Source organism: Bison bison, unplaced genomic scaffold (genome assembly GCF_000754665.1).
Source record: "Bison bison bison isolate TAMUID 2011002044 unplaced genomic scaffold, Bison_UMD1.0 scf7180017864390, whole genome shotgun sequence".
NCBI lineage: Eukaryota > Metazoa > Chordata > Mammalia > Artiodactyla > Bovidae > Bison > Bison bison.
The window spans coordinates 1843507-1865104 of NW_011494962.1; the positions used below are offsets into that span (position 1 = coordinate 1843507).

The 21598-nt window shown below is 36.7% G+C and overlaps 1 protein-coding gene and 2 pseudogenes across 2 annotated transcripts; all 3 read right to left on the reverse strand.

Moving 5' to 3' along the window:
• Positions 1–2615: 2615 nt before the first annotated feature.
• On the reverse strand, positions 2616–3533 carry LOC105002158 (taste receptor type 2 member 31-like). The gene has a single exon (XM_010858676.1). It carries the CDS (start codon positions 3531–3533, stop codon positions 2616–2618), a length of 918 nt encoding a protein of 305 aa, XP_010856978.1.
• Positions 3534–9077: 5544 nt separating this feature from the next.
• LOC105002232 lies at positions 9078–10164 on the reverse strand (annotated as a pseudogene). The gene has a single exon (XR_826928.1). The product of XR_826928.1 is annotated as a taste receptor type 2 member 31-like (transcript).
• A 7317-nt stretch (positions 10165–17481) lies between these two features.
• LOC105002233 overlaps positions 17482–21598 on the reverse strand; it is a 10026-nt pseudogene continuing 5909 nt past the window's right edge.

A 21598-nucleotide genomic window follows, 5' to 3' on the forward strand; every position in this document is an offset into this window, starting at 1 on the left:
TACTGATATTTCTCCCGGCAATCTTGATTCCAGCTTGTGCTTCTTCCAGCCCAGCATTTCTCACGATGTACTCTGCATATAAGTTAAATAAGCAGGGTGACAATATACAGCCTTGACATACTCCTTTTCCTATTTGGAACCAGTCTGTTGTTCTATGTCCAGTTTTAAATGTTGCTTCCTGACCTGCATACAGATTTCTCAAGAGGCATGACTTTATGAAGATACAAACATGTAGGGTGAACTTGAATTCTTTGCAGTTGATGAAGAAATAGAAAAAAAGAGCTCAAGACAAATATAAAGGCATGTAGATATTATCAAAATGACATGAACAAGCTACACCATGCTTCTTAATGGAGAAATTTCTTTTCTTTTACAGTGACTTGTTGCTATTTTAATTGAAATATAACTAAGTGCCCTCCCACTTCCACCATCTCAAGTCCATGTTCTTCGTTCTGGGCTAGAGAGTGACCACATTTCCCGGTCCCCTAACAGATGATTGTGGCAAGCTGATCAAAATCTGAACAATGTCATGTAAGTGAAAATTATGTCCACCCTTTTTAGGCCCATTCCAAAATCTTCCCCATGGACAGTATGCCCCACGCCTTTTTCTCCCAGCTTTCTCGTATGGAAATAATCCCAAGCAATCTTAGAAACCGCATGATAAAGATGGTAAACTTGGTTGGCCTGATTCCTGTTATTCAACTGCCTAAAGAAGGCCGCTCAGACATACCAGTCCTCTTCAAAGGGCAAAATGAAATGTGCACTGTGTTTGAGCCACTTTATGCATGAGAGCGTATTTGTGGCAGCAGTTTGTCTACTCAGTTTAATTCAGAAACTGGAATTGAGACTGTGTAGATTTTGTAGAGGCAACTGAATGGTGAGGAAAGAGAACTAGGAAATCCATGCGACCTGCAGAGTTTGTGATTGGTTTCATTTTCATTGGTTTTCAGCCCTCATAGTTTATTCATCCATTTAGTGACTAGAATATCATTTGGATGAACTCTTCTATAGCCTGTTTTTTATGTCCAAGGATAGGGTAGGAAACAGGATAGACATGATTCCCACATTGTAGGGTTTACATTGTCCTAGGACAGAGAGATAATTAAAAAGAATGAATAAGTCAGTGTGGATTAGTAAGTCACAATGAACAAGCACTGTGAAAATGACTTACCTTAAGTTTAGATCATGTTATAATTTTACAACTAAGAATTAATGTAGACATGTAAATTCAGTTGTTGAGCAACATTATACACTTCTTTCCTCTAGTGAAAATTGTTATCAATACCATGTCAACACACTTTTTCTATTTCATCATTTTCCATGAGATTGTTATAAAACAGATCTTGAAGACATTTCCTATAATTATTACATAGACAGCATAGATACTACTTTAAAACATGCAGAAAAGCCAATCATATGGCAAAATTTTTTACTTTTCTTAAACGGAATGTATTTTTAAGATAGGGAAGATCTGTGTCTTCTTGTCTCAAGGTTAAAAGGAATTTTTAGGTAGCAAAATGGAAGAGATGATGAGCATTTCAGAGGAAGCCCCAGGTGGTTTAGGGGGAAAATGAATAATCTGACATCAGATCTCCATTTCAACATGTGTTCTTAGTTAAAAATTGTAAAAAGTGACTTTCCTTAGTGCATGTGGAAATATACCAGCCCATATAACAGAACTGATTTTTTTCTAAGCTTTTTTGTCTGCGTATTAAATATAAAAGTCCCTTATAGAGTTGAGTGTACAAATATGTAAAATTTATCTAAATATGATTGTTATTCTTGAATTTTATTGTGGGCATCTTTTCCTAACAATGTTGCTAATTACTCTCGAATAACCATAAAGTAAGTGATGGATGGAAGTAAGTGATGATGGAGTAACATCTATCTCAACTATATATCCTCAATGTGTGATCTAGAATTGAAGGTCATTACCATCCAAATGATTGGAAGCTCAAACAATAGAATCTAAACACACCATGGTACTAGAGTGAAAATAACGATGAATTCCTAAGTTGTCAGTTCTTTAAAATTCATAACTGTAGATCATAAATTTTTCAATTAGAAGGTGATAACATAGAATATGTAGGTGAAACACACATTGCTTCATAATTCTGAAGAATTTCACATAATATTTTGTACAGTTAGAATGCTTATCTGAAATATATTGGTTAACAGTATGGTAATATTGTTATCAGGACTTCCTAGATGGGGCTAATGGTAAAGAACCCACTTGCCATTTCAGGAGACGCAGGAGACTAGGATTCAATCTGTGGGTTGGAAAGATCCCCTGGAGAAGGAAATGGCAATCCATTCCAGTATTCTTGCCTGGAAAATCCAGAGACAGAGGAGCCTGGCAGGCTACAGTCCACAGGGTCTCAATGAGTCAGACATGAATGAAGTCACTTAGAATGCAAGAATGCAATTTTATCATCTTTCTTATATCTTTCATAAACACACACAAAGACACTTTTTGTTATTAGCTTGGGTAAAAGACTTTTCTAGGTAAACCTTTGGATATTTACTCAATTATAACACATTTTTTCAAGAAGCAGAAGAAAATGTAAAATGTAACAGACTTTATCCTTTAATTTTCTGCAAGAAGATATATGTCTCTACCTAGTTCCTTTTACTTTTAGCCAGCATCTTGGCTGCCACAGAAATGACAGAAAGGTCTGTGTTAATTTCCTGTTTGTCCAAATCAGGATAAATGAGTGTATTGAAGGATATGTGATTGCAAGAGCCTGGAAAAGCATTTGGACCAGTTCCTTCTGCAGCTCATTAGAATTCCAAATTGTTAAAATTACAGTCAGCATGTAAGTGGCAAACAGGAAAAGAAAGGAGATGACAGTTTGCATGGCTTTTATGTGGACCTTGGTGCTGGGATCTTGGGATCTTTTGCCGTTGAGCTGCATCTTCCTGAGATGTTTCCACAGGAAAAAGATTAGCAGCAGAAAAGATATCAGAGACATAGTGAAGGGTATGAAGTTTGTTAGTGTGAGCAGGGTCATATTTGAAAGGTGTAAAATGTCCCTTAATTTGGTCTTCTCAGTGATGTTTCTTACATATTCACTTGTCTGAATAGTCTCATCTATACTTAACACTGCAACTTGAAAAAACAAAATCACTGAAGTCCCCAAAATCATCATGAGAACTACACTTTTAACTCTCCACTTCAGGTGGAGAAAAATTAGGCTGGAGAAATTAGCTATCTTGAACAAATAAAATATACTGAAGCTAGTAGCAAGCCAGTTACTAAAATGGTTGCTTACTGTCCAGGCAACACGGATAACAATTCTTAAACTATATAGAGCTGGATTATACATAGTTGCATACCAATTTATTAATATTGTCCAGAGCAAAACAATTCTGCAGACTGCCAGAGCAGTGAGAATCCCATCAGCTAAGGAGACCTTTTGTTTCCTGAGCCAGTCATTGCAGTTCACCAGTGCTATGAAACCATTCACAAAATTTCCCAGAACAAATTCTGCCACCATTAGAATGGAAATAATGCTCGATACTAAAGTTATCATGTCTAAAAAATCCAAGTCTAATGTCACTGTCGCTATTCCTTCTATATTCTGACCTTAAATTCTTTATGAAGTTGATTTCTGGTTGTGCAGTGAAGTTCTTATTTCTTTCAAACTCTGTGATGAATGTCAAGCAGAAAAGCACCAGGCAATAATATTGGAAGAGCTCAATGACATCTCGATGAAAAACACTGCTATTCCCTAGCAGCTCAAATTAGCTCTCTTCATATACTTTGTGCCCTACTATGGGATAGATTACTTCATAAGTGACTTTGAAGTAAAATATGAATTCTCATTTACCAGATGCAAATAAGGACTCATCGTTTTACAAAATTTCCCCTGTCTACCTCTTCATAATTTGTGTTCATCAACTTTTGTTGTTAGTGAGAAAAATTTTGAAACCCAGTGCAGAGGATGCACAGTGAAAGCTTAAATAATTTGATCAAGCTTGATCATAATTATGCTCTACATTATCAGGATAATCATTAGGATCTTGAGGTGATTTGTAATGCAAAACAGACATCTACTATAGTGTTGGAAACTTTCTTTTTTTAGACAGAATCAGGATCTATTTGTAAATTTTACATGCGGAATAAAGGGTGGAATTGGAGAGCTGAGTAAGTGGGCAACATTGGACAATTGCTACTATTTTTAGTCACCCAGGAACTGAGTTCTATTCCTGAAACCATGCACTATGAGATCTAGCTCTCATTTTAGGAAACTAAATTGAAATACTTTCTGAGTCTGCCTTGAAATTACAAAAGCTGCCACTTTAACCACAGAATAAAAGGATGGGAAAAAGTAGCTATCTTCAGGAAAGAGAAGATGCTGAGGCATATGTCAAACAAGACACTCAAGTGGTGGATCATTACACAAAATTGAATATTATTTTCCCAGTTTGATCAGTGTTATGTAGCTCTGCGTAGAGCATCAAAGTAGATATTAATCAATCAGTACTAAGATTAAGAAACATATCCTAGTTATGGGTAAGCTAGTGAGAATGAGGTTAATGAAGTTGATTTTCCAGTGTCTTCCCAGTTGCTTCAGTTCATTATTCCAATCAATGCATTTCCCCAAATGCCAACTATGAATTTCATAGATTAAAAAAAATAGAGTCCTTATCTTGTATGTTTCACATTTCTTCTGAGTGAAAAAAAACTCCCATCCCAGATACCACTACTGATGATTAATGGGTTGAAAACTAATAGTTTTGAAGTCTTTTTCTGTTTTTATTGTGGTTTCCTTTCCATTCCAATAAATGCCAGCTTCTATTATCACACTGGTCCTCAGCTAGCATTGTGAAAAACATTTCAATTCCTTTAAAATGACTTAGTATGTGATTTTCCTGCCAACAAGAGTGACTATTTCCTCTTTTATTGTAATGTCTGATGTAATATTTTGTTATAATATGTGTGAAAGAATAGAATTTGGTTTACTTAAATGGTGATCAAGAAAGATACTCTACCAAAGTTTCACCTCTGAGTTCCCTAAAATAATTTTTAAAAGCATGAAAACCCCCAAGTAGGAGTTTCTAAGAGCCATTTTTCAGAATTAAAATTGTGATTTTAGGAATGAAATTTTATCATCATCTGTGTAATCAGCAGCCTCAATTGACTATAGAGCCAAAGAAGAAAACACGTAAAAAGTAAGAATAATTCACCTTGGTCTAGGTGAAGGAAGGTAGGCAACTGAAAATAATTCATAATAATTAAAATAAATAAATTTAAATTAAAAAAAAACCTCGTACAAGTGAATCTCAGTAATTGAAGTTTAAAGGAAACATACTATATTTTTACCAGAATAATCTTCATTTTGATTATTATAATAATAGTAATCAGCATTTGCTAGATATATCCCTATATATTACTAATATTCTTGTCTTTGACATCATATTTGCTTCTCAAAAACCTCATTTACTAGAGATAATGTGAGTAACTTTCCTCGGAAAACAGCTCTTCTGTCATTATGGGGAAAGTCAAGGAACAAAACTTGATCTCAAAACACCGTTCACATGAGCAAACTATAGTACATCAATGATAGTGACACCATGCTATATGCATGCTACGTGTGCTCAATCATTTCGGTCATGTCCAGCTCTTTGCGACCCTATGGACCGTAGTGCTCTGTCCGTGGAATTCTTCAGGCAAGAATACTGGAATACACTCTAAAGCCCTCTGTTAAGAGCTTGCTCGTAAAGGTTATTTACTTTATCTTTTTTATTAAAGGAATTTAATTTAGTAAACGAAATAATTTGTGCAAGTAATACATTTTAAACTAAAAAATTTAATTTATAAATATACTCATTTGACTTAAATTTTTCTCTTCACTAGGCTAAGACAATGTTAATCTTTAGGAAATTACTTAGATACTGTCCAAGTTACATTTATAAGCATCACTAAATGACATAGTTCGTGATGATGCTGTCAGCAGTGAAAAGGGAGAACTCTGATAGATGTGATATCATCCAGTTTTCAAAGTGGCAAAATTCACTGTGACAGGTGAACACTAGCCAATCTTTCCTATTAGGTACTTCAATCATTCTCAGCATCAGAGCTAGCATGAAAGACTATCTTTACCTACTACGTCATCAAGAACAACATCAAACTGACATACTCTAATGATTTACTTGCTGTTTTTTTCCTTTACTTACATTCTGACAATTATGGCTAAAGTTACCTCAAACAGTACTTTGTTTTTATTGAATTTTCATATGGAAATGAAAATATATATATACAATAATACACTATACAATCTTCTTTCATATTTTAATACCACCATTAGCAAGCTAAGTTCTCTCACCTGCTTATTTCATATTTCTAGCTACTGTGATTAAATCTAGGTAATTTATTAAGCAGTCAAAGTACAACATATGCACAAACATATTCAAACATTCCACTGAACGTGTATTGAGTTGTAACAAATTTACCTTTCTATGTCTTTTTTCTCTAACAAGGAACTAAAAAATTTATAATAACAAAAACATATGCATCAACACACGTGTACATACACATACACACGCACACACATTCTTAGTGTGTGATTGATTATAGATGGAAGCACAAAATTGTCATTTAATTTTAAGATAAACTATCATATTTTTTATATCTAGGTTTAGTTCATAGGAAATTCACTGAATTTTGCTCTCAAAATGTGTGTGTGTCTGTGTGTGCTCAGTTGTGTCCAACTTTCTGCAACACCATGGACTGTAGCCCATCAGGTTCCTCTGTCCATGGGATTTTCCAGGCAAGAATACGGGAGTGGGTTGCCATTCCTTACTCCAGGGGATCGTCCCAACCCAGGGACTGAACCCATGTCTCTTGAATCTCCTGCATTGGCAGGCAGATTCTTTTACTACTACCACCACCAGGGAGTGAGTGGATATTTGAAAACAATTGTGTCTAGGAAAACTAAGATATTTTGAATTTGAGATTTTAATGGGAGCTGGAAGCAAAGTTCAAGAAGGAGAAAACACATGTATACCTATGGCTGATTCACGCTGATGCATGGCAGAAACCAACACAATATTGTGGAGCAATTATCCTTCAATTAAAATTAATAACTTTTTAAAAAGCACGAATAATGTGGATTTATAATTCTTGTATCATGTCTTCCTTTTTTTCTATTAGTTAGAATTATGTTTACATTTTAACTCAGGGTTCATACTACCATAACCCTGTATTTCTCTTTATTCAACAAGAACTCTAATTACAGTGGTATCTATGAGCATATGTGGTTTCAGGTTAATATTATTTTCAATAATTTCTTTTTCTGCTTTCTATACATATTCATTATTGTAAAACATAATACCTATAGAGATTAAAAGGAAACACAAATGCATAGGAATCAAAAAATTATAGTGTTAATACCCCTTTCACATCTGACTCATAATACAGAATTTCACCAGGTATCTAGACCCTCCCCCATATATTCCTTTCTATTGATACTATTTCTCTTCTCTCTCCACCCTCCATACACTCCCAATTGTTATAGTAATCACTAATTTGTTTTACTTCAGAGTTTTGTCACTAATGTAATGCTTCAGAAACTATCATCAACCTATTTTTTAACTTTGTATGTCTGGAATTCCAGTGAATTTTTTAATCTTGATATTTCTCCTCAATTTCCAATGTGCATTATTATCTATATAGCTCTAATTTGTTGATTTTTTATTATATAAATTCTATTGACATCATGTAGCTCTACTTTTTACTTCATTGCTGTATAACATTATTTTATACCAGCATTCTATTATATCCATCTTACCAATAATGGAAGTCCAGGTGATGTCTTAATTCTAGTTACTCAGAACAATAATGACAGGGACATTCATATATATGTATCCTGATACACAGTACAAAAATTCTCTAAGGTACAAAATTTCTATTATGTATTAAATGTATTAATATTTCATTATATAGTTTTAATCATAATACAAAAATTGTAAGAAATTATTTTCCTAATTGAGTGTGATAACGCTACAGCATTAAAAACAAGTCATGATTATTTTTTTCTTCTTCACCCTTATCATGGAAGTGTTAGTCCCTCAGTTGTGTCTTACTCTTTGTGACCCCATGGACTGGGGCCCGCCAGGCTCCTCTGTCCACGGAATTCTCCAACCAAGAATACTGGAGTGGGTTGCTGTTTCCTTCTCCAGGTGATTTTCCAGACCCAGGGATCAAACGTGGGTCTCTCTGCATTGCAGACAGATTCCTTACTGTCTGACCTACCAGGGAAGCTCACCCCTATCTTAGGATTTCATTTTTTTTCTAAGATTTTAGCCTACTTATAAAAATCTAATATTCTTCAGTGAAATTTATTACACACATATATAATATACAAAAAATGTTTATTACTTTTGAATTTAAGGTGGTTCTCCTTTCCTAACAACATTTCTAATTACTCTCTATTGACTATGAAGTAAGAATCCATGATGAAATAATATCTATCCCAAACATACATCAGTTCAGTTCACTTCAGTCACTCAGTCATGTCTGACTCTTTGTGACCCCAAGGACTGTAGCACGCCAGGCTTCCCTGTCCATCATCAACTCCCAGAGCTTACTCAAACTCATGTCCATCGAGTTGGTGATGCCATCCAACCATCTCATCTTCTGTTATCCCCTTCTCCTTCTGCCTTCAATTTTTCCCGGCATCAGGGTCTTTTCAAATGAGTCAGCTCTTCTCATCAGGTGGCCAAAGTATTAGAGTTTCAGCTTCAGCATCAGTCCTTCCAATGAATATTCAGGGCTGATTTTCTTTGGGATGGACTGGTTGGATATCCTTGAAGTCCAAGGGAATCTCAGGAGTCTTCTCCAACACCACAGTTCATAAGTATCAATTCTTCAGTGCTCAGCTTTCTTTATAGTCCAAATCTGACATCCATACATCCTCAGTGTGTAATTTAAAATTCAGAGTCGTTACCATCCAAACAATGGATATATGTGAAAAACACAATGCTTCATCACCCTGATCAATTGCACAATATTTTGTAAAATTGTATTGCTTACCTGAAAAATCTTAGTTAATGGTAAAGTAAACACCATTTTCTTAAACACACACAAAAATACACTTTTTGAAATAAGCTTTGGTGAAAAACTTTTCTAGGTAAACCTGTGGGTATTACTCAATGACATACAGAATTAAGAAAGGAGTAGAAAGTATAAAATGTTACAGACTCCATCAATTCATTTTTTGCTAGAAGACACATGATACCCACCTATTTCCTCTCTTTCAGCCAGCACCCCAGCTGCCACAGAAACAACAGAAAGGCCTGTGTTAACTTTCTGTTTCCCCAAATCAGGATAAATGAGTGGACTGAAGGATAGATGACTTTGACTGTTGGGAAAAGCAAGAGAAATGGTTCCTCATGCAGTTTTTTAGGCCTCCAGATTGATATGATTAGAACCAGAAAGTAAAAGGCAAATAGCAAGAGAAAGGAGATGACAGTTTGCATGGCTTTTATGTGGACCTTCGTACAGGGATCTTGGAATCCTTTGCCATTGAGCTGCATCTTCCTGAGATGTTTCCACAGGGAAAAGATTGGTAGCAGAAAAGATATTAAGAACATAGTAAAGGGTGTGAGGTTTCCTAGAATGAGCAGGGTCACATGTGAAAGCCATAAAATATCCCTCAGTTTGGTCTTCTGTGTGAAGTTTCCTTCAAATTCACTTCTCTGCATAGTCCCACTTACGCTTATAACTACAACTTGTAAAACCAAAATGAATGAAGTTCCCAGAAGCATCATGAGAACTACACTTTTAACTCTCCACTTCAGGTGAAGAAAAGTTAGGCTGGAGAAATTGACTATCTTCAACAAATAAAATATACTGAGGCTAGTAGCAAGCCAGGCGCTATAATGATTGCTTATTGTCCAGGCAACATGAAAAATAGTTCTTACTTTTAAACTATATAAAGCTGGATGAAGCAAAATATAATACCAATGTATTAACATTACACAGAACAAAACAATTCTGGAGACTGCCATAGCAGTGACAATCACATCAGTTGAGGAGATCTTTTGTCTCTTGACCCAGTCAATGCAGTTCACCAGGGCTATGAAGCCATTGGCAAAATTTCCCAGAACAAATTGTATTATTCCTAGGATGGAAAAAATGGTTGATAGTAGAGTTATCATGTCTAGAAAAAAAAAAAGCCAAGTCTAATATCACTGTAGTGATTCCTTCAATATTCTGACCTTAAATTCTTTGGGCAGCTGATTTGGGGATGTGCAGTGAAGTTCTTGCTTCTTTTAACTTCTGTGACCAATGTCAAGCAGGAAAGTACCAGCATATGTAAATGAAAGAGCTCAGTACTGTCTTGACGTAATAATTGCTATTACCTAAAAGCTCATATTGACTTCTCTTCATGCACTCTGTGTCCTTGCACTCACATTTGTGGGATGGGTTATCGCTCACCTGATGTTGAAACAAAATAAAAATTCTCATTTGCCAGCATGCAAATAAAAACATATTGTGTTGCAACTTTTCCCTATTTAACCTCCCCAAAATTTGTGTTCAACAAATTTAGTTGCTGGTGAGTAAAATTTTTAAACCCAATACACATGCCAGATTTACAAAGAAAGAATCATTATTTTCTTATCAAAAACATCTAAGATTTCCTTGGGGACCCCAGGAAAACCAACACACAATAAAAATTGGTTGCTGATAACCAATACAAAAACAAGACTGGGAGCTGACTGTGACTCAGATAATGAATTCCTTATTGCAGAATTCAGACTTAATTTGAAGAAAGTAAGGAAAACCACTAGACCATTCAGGTATGACCTAAGTCAAATCCCTTACAATTATACAGTGGAAGTGAGAATAGATTCAAGGGATTAGATCAGGTAGACAGAATGCCTGAAGAACTATGGATGGAGGTTCATGCCATTGTACAGGAGGTAGTGATCAAGAAAAGAAATGCAAAAGAAATGCAAAAAGGCAAAATGGTTGTCTGAGGAGGCCTTACAAATAACTGAGAAAAGAAAGGATGCAAATGGCAAAATAGAAGAGGAAAAATATATCCATTTGAATGCAGAGTTCCAAAGAATAGCAGGAGAGATAAGAAAGCTTTCCTCAGTGATCAATGCAAAGAAATAGAGGAAGACAATGGAATGGGAAAGACTAAAGATCACTTCAAGAAAACTAGAGATACCAAGAGAACATTTCATGCAAAGATGGGCACAATAAAGGATAGAAATGGTATGGACCTAGCAGAAGCAGAAGATATTAAAAAGAGGTGGCAACAATACACAGAAGAACTATACAAAAAAAGATCTTCATGACCCAGATAACCATGATGGTGTGACCTGGAGCCAGACATCCTGGCATGTGAAGTCCAGGGGGCCTTAGGAAGAACCACTATGAACAAAACTAGTGGAGGTGATGGAATTCCAGTGCAGCTATTTAAAATTCTAAAAGATGATGCTGTGAAAGTGCTGCATTCAATATGCCAGCAAATTTGGAAAACTCAGCAGTGGCCACAGGACTGGTAAAGGTCGGTTTTCCTTTTGTTCCCAAAGAAAGGCAATGCCAAAGAATGCTCAAACTACTATAATTGCACTCATCTCACATGCTAGTAAAGTAATGGTCAAGATTCCCCAAGCCAGGCTTCAACGGTACATGAACCGTGAACTTCCAGATGTTCCAGCTGGATTTAGAAAAGGCAGAGGAACCAGAGATCAAATTGTCAACATCCACTGGATCATCAAAAAAGCAGGAGAGTTCCAGAAAACATCTACTTCTGCTTTATTGACTATGCCAAAGCCTTTGACTGTGTGGATCACAATAAACTGTGGAAAATTCTTCAAGAGATGGGAATACCAGACCACCTGACCTGCCTCCTGAGAAACTTGTATACAGGTCAAGAAGCAACAGTTTGAACTGGACATGGAACAACAGACTGGTTCCAAATAGGTAAAGGAGTACGTCAAGGCTGTATGTGGTCACCCTGCTTATTTAACTTATATGCAGAGTATATCAGGAGAAATTCTGGGCTGGATGAAGCACAAGCTGGAATCAAGATTGCCAGAAGAAATATCAATAACCTCAGATATGCAGATGACACCACCCTTATGGCAGAAAGCAAAGAAGAATTAAGAGCCTCTTGATGAAAGTGAAAGAGGAGAGTGAAAAAGTTGGCTTAAAGCTCAACATTCGGAAAACTAAGATTATGGCATCTGGCCCCATCAGTTCATCTCTAATAGACGGGGAAACAATGGAAACAGTGACAGACTTTATTTTGGGGTGCTCCAAAATCACTGCAGATGGTGACTGCAGCCATGAAACTAACAGACACTTGCTCCTTGAAAGAAAAGCTATGACCAACCTATTAAAAACAGAGACATTACTTTGCTGACAAAGGTCCATCTAGTTAAAGCTATGGTTTTTCCAGTAGTCATATATGGATGTGAGAGTTGGACTATCAAGAATGCTTTGAGCAAGCTCTGGAATCTGGTGATTGACAGGGAAGCCTGGCATGCTGCAGTCCATGGGGTTGCAAAGAGTCGGACTTGACTGAGCGACTAAATGAACTGAGCTGAACTCCTGTACAATGTTATGAACCTCTGTCCATAGTTCTTCAGGCACTCTCAGATCTAATCCCTTGAATCTATTTGTCACTTCACCTTTATAACATAAGAGATTTGATTTAGGTCATACTTAAATGCTCTAGTGGTTTTCCCTACTTTCTTCAATTTAAGTCTGAATATGGCAATAAGGAGTTCATGATCTGACTCACAGTCAGCTCCCAGTCTTGTTTTTGCTGACCATATAGAGCTTCTCCATCTTTGGCTGCAAAGAATATAATCAATATGATTTTGGTATTGATCATCTGGTAATGTCCATGTGTAGAGTCGTCTCTTGTGTTGTTGGAAGAGGGTGTTTGCTATGACCAATGGGTTCTCTCTGTAAAACTCTGTTAGCCTTTGCCCTGCTTCGTTTTGTACTCCAAGGTCAAACTTGCCCATTACTCCAGGTATCTTTTGACTTCCTACTTTTGCATTCTAGTCCCCTATGATGAAAAGAATATCTTTTTGGTGTGTTAGTTCTAGAAGGTCTTGTAGGTCTTCATAGAACCATTCAACTTCAGCTTATTCAGCATTAATGGTTGGGGCATAGACTTGGAATGCTCTGCTATTGAATGGTTTGCCTTGGAAACAAAGAGATCATTTTGTTTCTTTTGAGATTGCACCCAGGTATGGCATTTCAGACTCTTCTGTTGACTATGAAGGCTACTTCATTTTCCCTAAGGAATTCTTACCCACATTAATAGATATAATGGTCATCCACATTAAATTCGCCCATTCTGGTCCATTTTCGTTCACTGATTTCTAAAATGTCGATGTTCACTCTTGCCATCTCCTGTTTGACTACTTGCAATTTACCTTGATTCATGGACCTAACATTCCAGGTTCCTATATAATCTTGTTCTTTACAGCACTGGACTTTCGTTTCATCACTAGACACATCCACAACTGGGCATTGTTTTCACTTTGGCTCATCCTCTTCATTCTTTCTGGAGCTATTTCTCCACTCTGGTAGCATACAGATGTGGAAAAAGCCCCACTGTAAATTACCCACAGTTGAACGAATTTGGCCACAGCCAAGCAGAAAAGGATGAAATCCGCTGATGAAACGTTCCCATTCTGGATCCCCTTGCAGTTTACATTTACCCATCCAGTGAGCCCACTTCTCAGCACTCCTAACACAAGTTGCCACTGTCAGAAAGAGACCTTAATTCCAATTGACATTTTGATGAAATTGTGATATTGTGCTTCACTGAAAATTTTATGATCAAACAGCTGCAGACTGAAATCCATTTATGATGCCTTCTTTAAAGTGTTCATCATAATTCCAGAAAGTACAGTCAAAATTCTTTGATATAGTTTCAGATCTTCACTAAAAGAGTAGCTTATTCTAAATTTCAGTGTTAAACCAAATAATTCTGTAACAGATACAAAGCTTCATGAATATCTTTCTTATGACTTACACTCAGTTACAATATAATTTCTATAGTAAACATTAATAACGTCCACTTATCCTTGACACCAGTGCAGTTTCCCATTTCTGAAAATGACTAAAACGATGAAGTCAGTATGTAAACACGCAAAAATGAGACAAACTGGTTTCCACTAACTTGTACTTTCGTCTCCTCTGAGCCACATGTGCTGAGTGCATGCTAAGTCACTTCAGTCACGTCCAACTCTTTGCAAACTAATGGACTGTAGCCCACCAGGTTCCTCTGTTAATGGGATTGTCCAGGCAAGAATACTGGAGTTGGATGCCATGCCCTCCTCCAGGGGATCTTCCTGACCCAGAGATTGAACCCACGTCTTTATGTCTCCTCTATTGGCAGATGGGTTCTTTACCACTAGCACCACCTGGGAAGCCCTGTGAGCCACATATTTGAATGCAAATGTTTTAGATTTTGAATAGGAATTGCTACAAAAAATTATATAACTAAGCCTTTGTCACTCACCAATAAGATCCTTCTACCTAAAAAAGTATTTTGTTGATTTAATTTCATTTATAGAAATAATGTGGTGGTTAAAACAGTTAAGAATCCACCTGCAATGCAGGAGACTTGGATTCAATTCCTGGGTTGGGAAGATGCCCTGGAGAACAAAATGGCAACCCACTCCAATATTCTTGCCTGGGAAGTCCCACTGACAGAGGAGGCTGGTGGGTTACAGTCCATGGGGTCACAAAGAGTCATACACAACTGAGTGACTAACACACACACACACAGAAATAATGTAAGGAAGTTATTTACAGTTCAAATTGCACACCCAAGTGCCAGGAAATATAGCTAGAAATATTAGTACAGAATATCATAGTAGTTAAGTCAAAAACTGTAAGCAGGTTAGGCTGGAAATATACATTAGGAGGCTACAAGTACTATAGTACAGAGTCAGTTATGACTTTATGAAGATATAAATATGAAGTGTGAACTTGAATTCTTTGGAATTTGTGAAGAAATAGAAAAAAACTCAAACTGATGTAAGTGTGTGTGCATATTATCAAAATGACATGAAGAATATACATCATGCTTCTAAAGGGAGGAACTTCTTTCCTTTTACAGTAACTTGTTGCTATTTCAAGTGAAACGTGACTAAAGGCTCTCCCATTTCCATGTCCTCAATTCCATGTTCTTCTCTTATTTCTGGGCTAGAGAGGGAGCACATTTCCCAGCCTCCCTTACCTTTGGTTGTGGCAAGGTGATCAAAACCTGAACAATGTTATTTAAGTGAAAATTTTGTGCAATATTTTAGGCCCATCCCCAATACTCTCCTCAGGGACCGTCCTCCCTATGTTTTTTTCTCCCAGCTTTCTTGAATGGAGAAAACTCCACCCAATCGTCCAGATCCACATGTTAAATATGACCAACTTCTGATCAGCCTGATTTCTTGGATAACTACCTAGAGAAGTGTGCTCAGACATATCAGTACCCTTAAAGAACAATATTAAATGTACACTGAATTTGAGTCACTTAATGCTTTGGAATGGAGAAGGCAATGGCAACCCACTCCAGTACTCTTGCCTGGAAAATCCCATGGACGGAGAAGCCTGGTGGGCTGCAGTCCATGGGGTCGCTGAGGGTCGAACACGACTGAGCAACTTCACTTTCACTTTCCATTTTCATTCATTGGAGAAGGAAATGGCAACCCACTCCAGTGTTCTTGCCTGGAGAATCCCAGGGACGGGGGAGCCTGGTGGGCTGCTGTCTCTGGGGTCGCACAGAGTCGGACACGACTGAAGTGGCTTAGCAGTAGCAGCAGCATGCTTTGGAACCTATTTGTCTACTCTGTATAATGCAGAAACTGGAATTGAGATTGTGTAGATTTGTGTAGAAGCAATTAAATGTTGAGGAAACAAAACTAGAAAATCCATGTGACCTGCAGATTTTGTGAAGAGTTTCATTTTCACTGGTTTCCAGCTTTCATGTAGTTGTTTTTTATCCAAATAATCATTAGAATATCTTTCATATAAACTCTCCTGTAGACTGATTTTTATGTCCTGGAAAGTTAGCATAAAACAGGACAAGCATGATCCTCACATGAGAAGGCTTATGTTCCACTAAGCAGACAGATGATTAAAAATAGTGAGTAATTCAGATGTGGAAATGATTTACCTTAACATTTAGATAATGTTGTTACACTATCATAATACCAAGAATTAATAGAGTCATAGAAATTCAGTTGTTGAACAAGGTTATAAATTTATTTCCTATAGTGAAACTTGCTATCAAGCCTGCTATATGTCAACACACTTTCTATTTCATCATTTTCCACAAGATTGTAATAAAACAGATCTTCAAGACATTTCCTATAATTATGACATAGACATCATAGACACCATTCTAATACATGCAGAAAGATCATTGAATTAAGCATCATAATTTTTTTTACTATTCTTACACTGAATGCATTTTTAACATTGGGAAGACCTAAGTCTTTTGTCTGAAGTTTAAAATGAATTTTTAGGTAGCAAAATAGAGGAGAAGATTGACAATTCAGAGGCCCAATTTTGGTTTAGGGGAAAACTGAGCAATTTAAAAAAAATATTTATTTGGCAGTGCTGGGTGTTAGTTGCAGCATGTGGGATCTTCAGATCTTCCTTGATCATGTGAAACCTTCAGTTGTGGCTTGAGTGCTGTTAGTTGTGGCAGGCTAGATGTAGTTCACTGACCAGAGATGGACCCCAGGCCCTCTGTTTTGGGATCACAGAGTCCTAGCCACTGGACCACTAGGGAAGTCCTGAAAACTGAACTTGAATTTGACACCAGATCTCACTTGAAAAGAGGTCTTCTTAATTGGAAACCTCTAAGAAATAATTTTCCTAACTGCATGTGAAATATAGCAGCTATGAAGACATCATGATTATTTTTTCTTCTTCATCCTTACTGTAGTATTGATTTTTTTCTAAGTTTTTTGACTACTAGTAAAAATCACATATTCTTTAGTACAGTTAATTATACACACATATAAACTTTAATCTAAAAATATTTGTTACATTTGAATTTTATTGCAGACATCTTTGCTAAGCACATTGTAATACTAATTTCAATGGAAAATAGCAATAATGTCCTGAGATAAGCTCAATTCTTAAAAAGACATAAATACAGATTATAAATACTTCATTTGAAGATAATAGCATAGAATATACATGTGAAATACACATTGCTTCATAACCCTGAAATTATACATCATTTTGTAAAATTAGATTGTTTATCTGAAAAATATTGGTTAGTGGTATCATAATCTTATCATCAGTTTTATAGCATTCATAAACATTCACATATATACTTTTCATCATAAGCTTGAGTAAAAGACTTTGCATGTTAACCTTTGGAAATTACTCAGTTATATTCACATTAGAAAAAGCAGCAGAAAGTATAAAATTTTACAAACACCATCAGCTTATTTTTTTGCTGGAAGACACATGATGTCCACCTATTTCTTTTCTCTCAGTCAGCACCTTAGCTGCCACAGAAATGACAGAAATGCCTTTGTTAACTTCCTGTTTCCCCAAATCAGGATACATGAGTGGTTTGAAGGATAGAGGAATCCAAGAGCCTCAAAGAACAAAAAGACAGTTTCCTTCTGCTGCCTTTTAAAACTCCAAATGGATCCCATTTAGAGCCAGGAAATGAATGGCAAACAGCAAGAGAAAGGATATCACAGTTTGCATGGCTTTTATATGGACTTTGGTGCTAGAATCTGGAGATCCTTTACCACTGAGCTGCATCTTCTTGAGATGTTTCCACAGGGAAACAGTTAATAGCAGAAAACATGTCAGGGACATAGTAAAGCATATGAGATTTCCTAGCATAAGCAGAGTCACATGTGGAAGCCATAAACTGCCCCTCAATATGGTCTTCTGAGGAATGTTTCCTTTGTATTCATTTGTCTGGATAGCCTCATCGTTGTATATCACTACAACATGAAAAACCAAGGAGAATGAAGTTCCCAGAAGTATTATGTGCATGACACTTTTAACTCTATTTCAGGTGAAGAAAAATTAGGCTGGAGAAATGGCTATCTTCAACAAATAAAATATGCTGAGACTAGTAGCAAGCCAGGTGCTATAATGGTTGCTTACTATCCAGGCAATATGAACAATAATTCTTACTTTTAAACTATATAGAACTGGATTCAACACAACTAAGTACCAATTCATTAACATTACCCAGAGCAAAACAATTCTGCAGACTGCCAGAGCAGTGAGAATCCCATCAGCTGAGGAGATCTTTTGTCTCTTGACCCATTCAATGCAGTTCACCAGTGCTGTGAGGCCATGGGCAAAATTTCCTAGAACAAATTCTGTTAATACTAGGATGGAAAAAATGGTCCATAGTAAAGTTATCATGTCTAGAAAAAAAGCCTAGTCTAATATCATGGTTCTGATTCCTTCAAGTCTGACCCTAAATTCTTTGTGCAGCTGATTTCTGGATGGGCAGTGAAGTCCTCCTTTCTTTTAACTTCTGTGACCAATGTCAAGCAGGAAAGTACTAGCATACGCTAATAGAAGAGCTCACTGCTATCTTGATGAAATAATTGCTATTCCCTAACAGCTCAAATTGACTCCTCTTTATGCACTCTGTGTCCTTGCCATGGGATGGATTACTTCACAAATTTAATGGAGAGATGAAATGTCATTTGCCAGCATGGAAATAAGGACATATCATGTTGCAACTTTTCCCTGTTTAACCTCTTCATAATTTGTACTTAACAAATTTAGTTGTTAGTGAGCAAAATTTTAAAAATCAACACATAGAATGTACAGAGAAAGCCTAAACTATTAGACGGAGCTCAATCATAACCTGGATCATCATTCCAATGGATTTTGTTTTTTCCTAATACTGGATTTATGTAGAAATAATTCAAGCTTTTCTTATCAAAACTATCCAAGATTTTCTTGGGGACCCCAAGAAGACCAAAACACCCTATAAGCTGGTTATATATAACTTTATTGCTTATAAGCCTATGAACACATTAACTCAACCAAATGCACATTCATCTCACTGATGAAATTACTTTCCTATAATTTCCAAAACTGAAGTGAGTCTTGGGGAGGTCACCTGGTTGTAATCTCTTTTCCAGTAGGCTTTTCCTTCCACCATTTAAAGCTGTCAAAAATAACTCTCATGCTTAGGTCTTTAATAAAGCTATTTAATTTAGTTAATATTTAAATATTAATTTTTAAATAAAATATTAATTTTGTCAATATTTCTTGGGCACTTCAAAAGAATATGTGTTTTCCATTGCACATTGAAAACTTCTCCATATATGAATATTCAGTCTTATTTTTCTCATTTAATTCATTTTTGACTGTAATTTTTTTTAAGAACAGATGTTGAAATCAGGTGTACTTTTGGATTCTCTTGTTTCATTTTTTATAGTAGAAGTTTTTAAGGAGAGGATCTTGGAACCGGACTGACAGGATGGAAAATCCAGATTTCCTGCTACCAATCTCTGATCTTTTACTCTGTTTTAAAACTACTGTCTGCTTCAGTATACTCCTCAGCAAAATGCAGATAATAATGATATCCTCTTCCAGAGATTGTTACTTATTCATTTGATCCTGTGTCATTTGATACTTCACAGTTAACCTGTTAGAACTTCCACTTATGAGTTGAAGATAGCAAGTGAAAAAAGGCAAGATTTTCTCCTACAATGACCAGGATAAGGGGAATAAATTTCCAAATTACATTTTAAATTGATAAGAGAGCTGTTCAAGGAAAGAGGACAACTGAACTAAAATCTGGAGTGAGGAGACTCTTTCCAGGTCAAGAGATTATCTATATATTCAGGACAATCTCTATCAAATCCCACAAATCCTTGCAGAAAGCTGAAAAACTATTCTTAAAATGTACATGGAAATACAAAGCTCCCAGAAGAGACAAGGAAGTTTTTTTAAAAAAGGAACATAATTAGACGATTGCAGTTCCTGATATCAAAGCTAATCATTGCTGCTGCTAAGTTGCTTCAGTCGTGTCCAACTCTGTGCGACCCCATAGATGGCAGCCCATCAGGCTCCTCCGTCCCTGGGATTCTCCCCACTGAACGGCATCAATGAAAATAGAGTAGTACTTTCATGAAGACAGACATATATAATAGTTAAGCACAATTGAGAATCCATCTTAACATTTACATTCATGGGCAACTGATTTCAAAAAAGGTATCAAGGCAATCAAGGGAGAAATAGCCTTTATTTTTCCAACAAATGAAGCTAGGACTTTATTAGATACCCATATTCATAAAGATGAATTTATACCATTATTTCTTATCACATAAAGATTGTCTAAATTGATCTTGGACCTAAGTACAAATGCTCAAACTACAAACTTTAGCAAAAAAAAAAAAAAAAGGCAGAGAACTTTTGCAAACTTGAGTTAGACCTTTTAGATATAACACCAAGAATATGACTCAGAAAATTCTAAGCTAACCAATTAGAATGCACCAAAATTGAAAACATACTCCACATGATTACTGCTCCCTGATTGTCATACCCTATATAATTCCCTCCACCTCAGTGTGGTGGCTCAGATGGTAAAGAACCTCCCTGCAGTGTAGGAGACCCGGGTTCAATCCCTGGGTTGAGAGGATCCCTTGGAGAAGGAACTGGCAACTCATTCCAGTATTCTTGCCTGAAGAATCCCATGACAGAGGAGCCTGGCGGGATTGAGTTCATGGGACCACAAAAAGTGAGACTTAGTGACTAACATACACACACACACACACACACAATGTGAAACAGACCTGCGACTTATAACTGTTGCCCCTTCAGTGTGACAAAGACCTTCTAAGCTGCAGCATTTGGCAAGAATGAAGGGATTTTTCAGTTAAGTTCCATTCAGTCACTCAGTCGTATCCAACTCTTTGCCACCCCATGTACTGCAGCATGCCAGGCCTCCCTGACCATCACCAACCCCCAGAGTTTACTCAAACTTATGTCTGTTGAGTTGGTGATGCCATCCAACCATCTCATCCTCTGTCGGCCCCTTCTCCTCCTGCCTTCAATCTTTCCCAGCATCAGGGTCTTTTCCAATGAGTCAGCTCTTCTCATCAGGTGGCCAAACTGTTGGAATTTCAGCGTCAACATCAGTCCTTCCAATGAATAATCAGGACTGATTTTCTTTAGGATGGACTGGTTGGTTCTCCTTGCAATCCAAGGGACTCTCAAGAATCTTCTCCAATACCACAGTTCAAAAGCATCAATTATTTGTTACTTAGTTTTCTTTATAGTCCAACTCTCACATCCATGGATGACTAGTGGAAAAACCATAGCCTTGACTAGACAGACCTTTGTTGGCAAAGTAATGTCTCTGCTTTTCAATATGCTCTCTAGGTTTGTTATAACTTTTCTTCCAAGGAGTAAGTGTCACCATCACTGCAGTCACTATCTGCAGTGATTTTGGAGCCCAGAAAAATAAAGTCTGACACTGTTTCCACTGTTTCTCTATCTATTTGCCATGAAGTGATGGGAACAGATGCCATGATCTTAGTTTTCTGAGTGTTGAGCTTTAAGCCAACTTTTTCACTCTCCTCTTTCACTTTCATCAAAAGA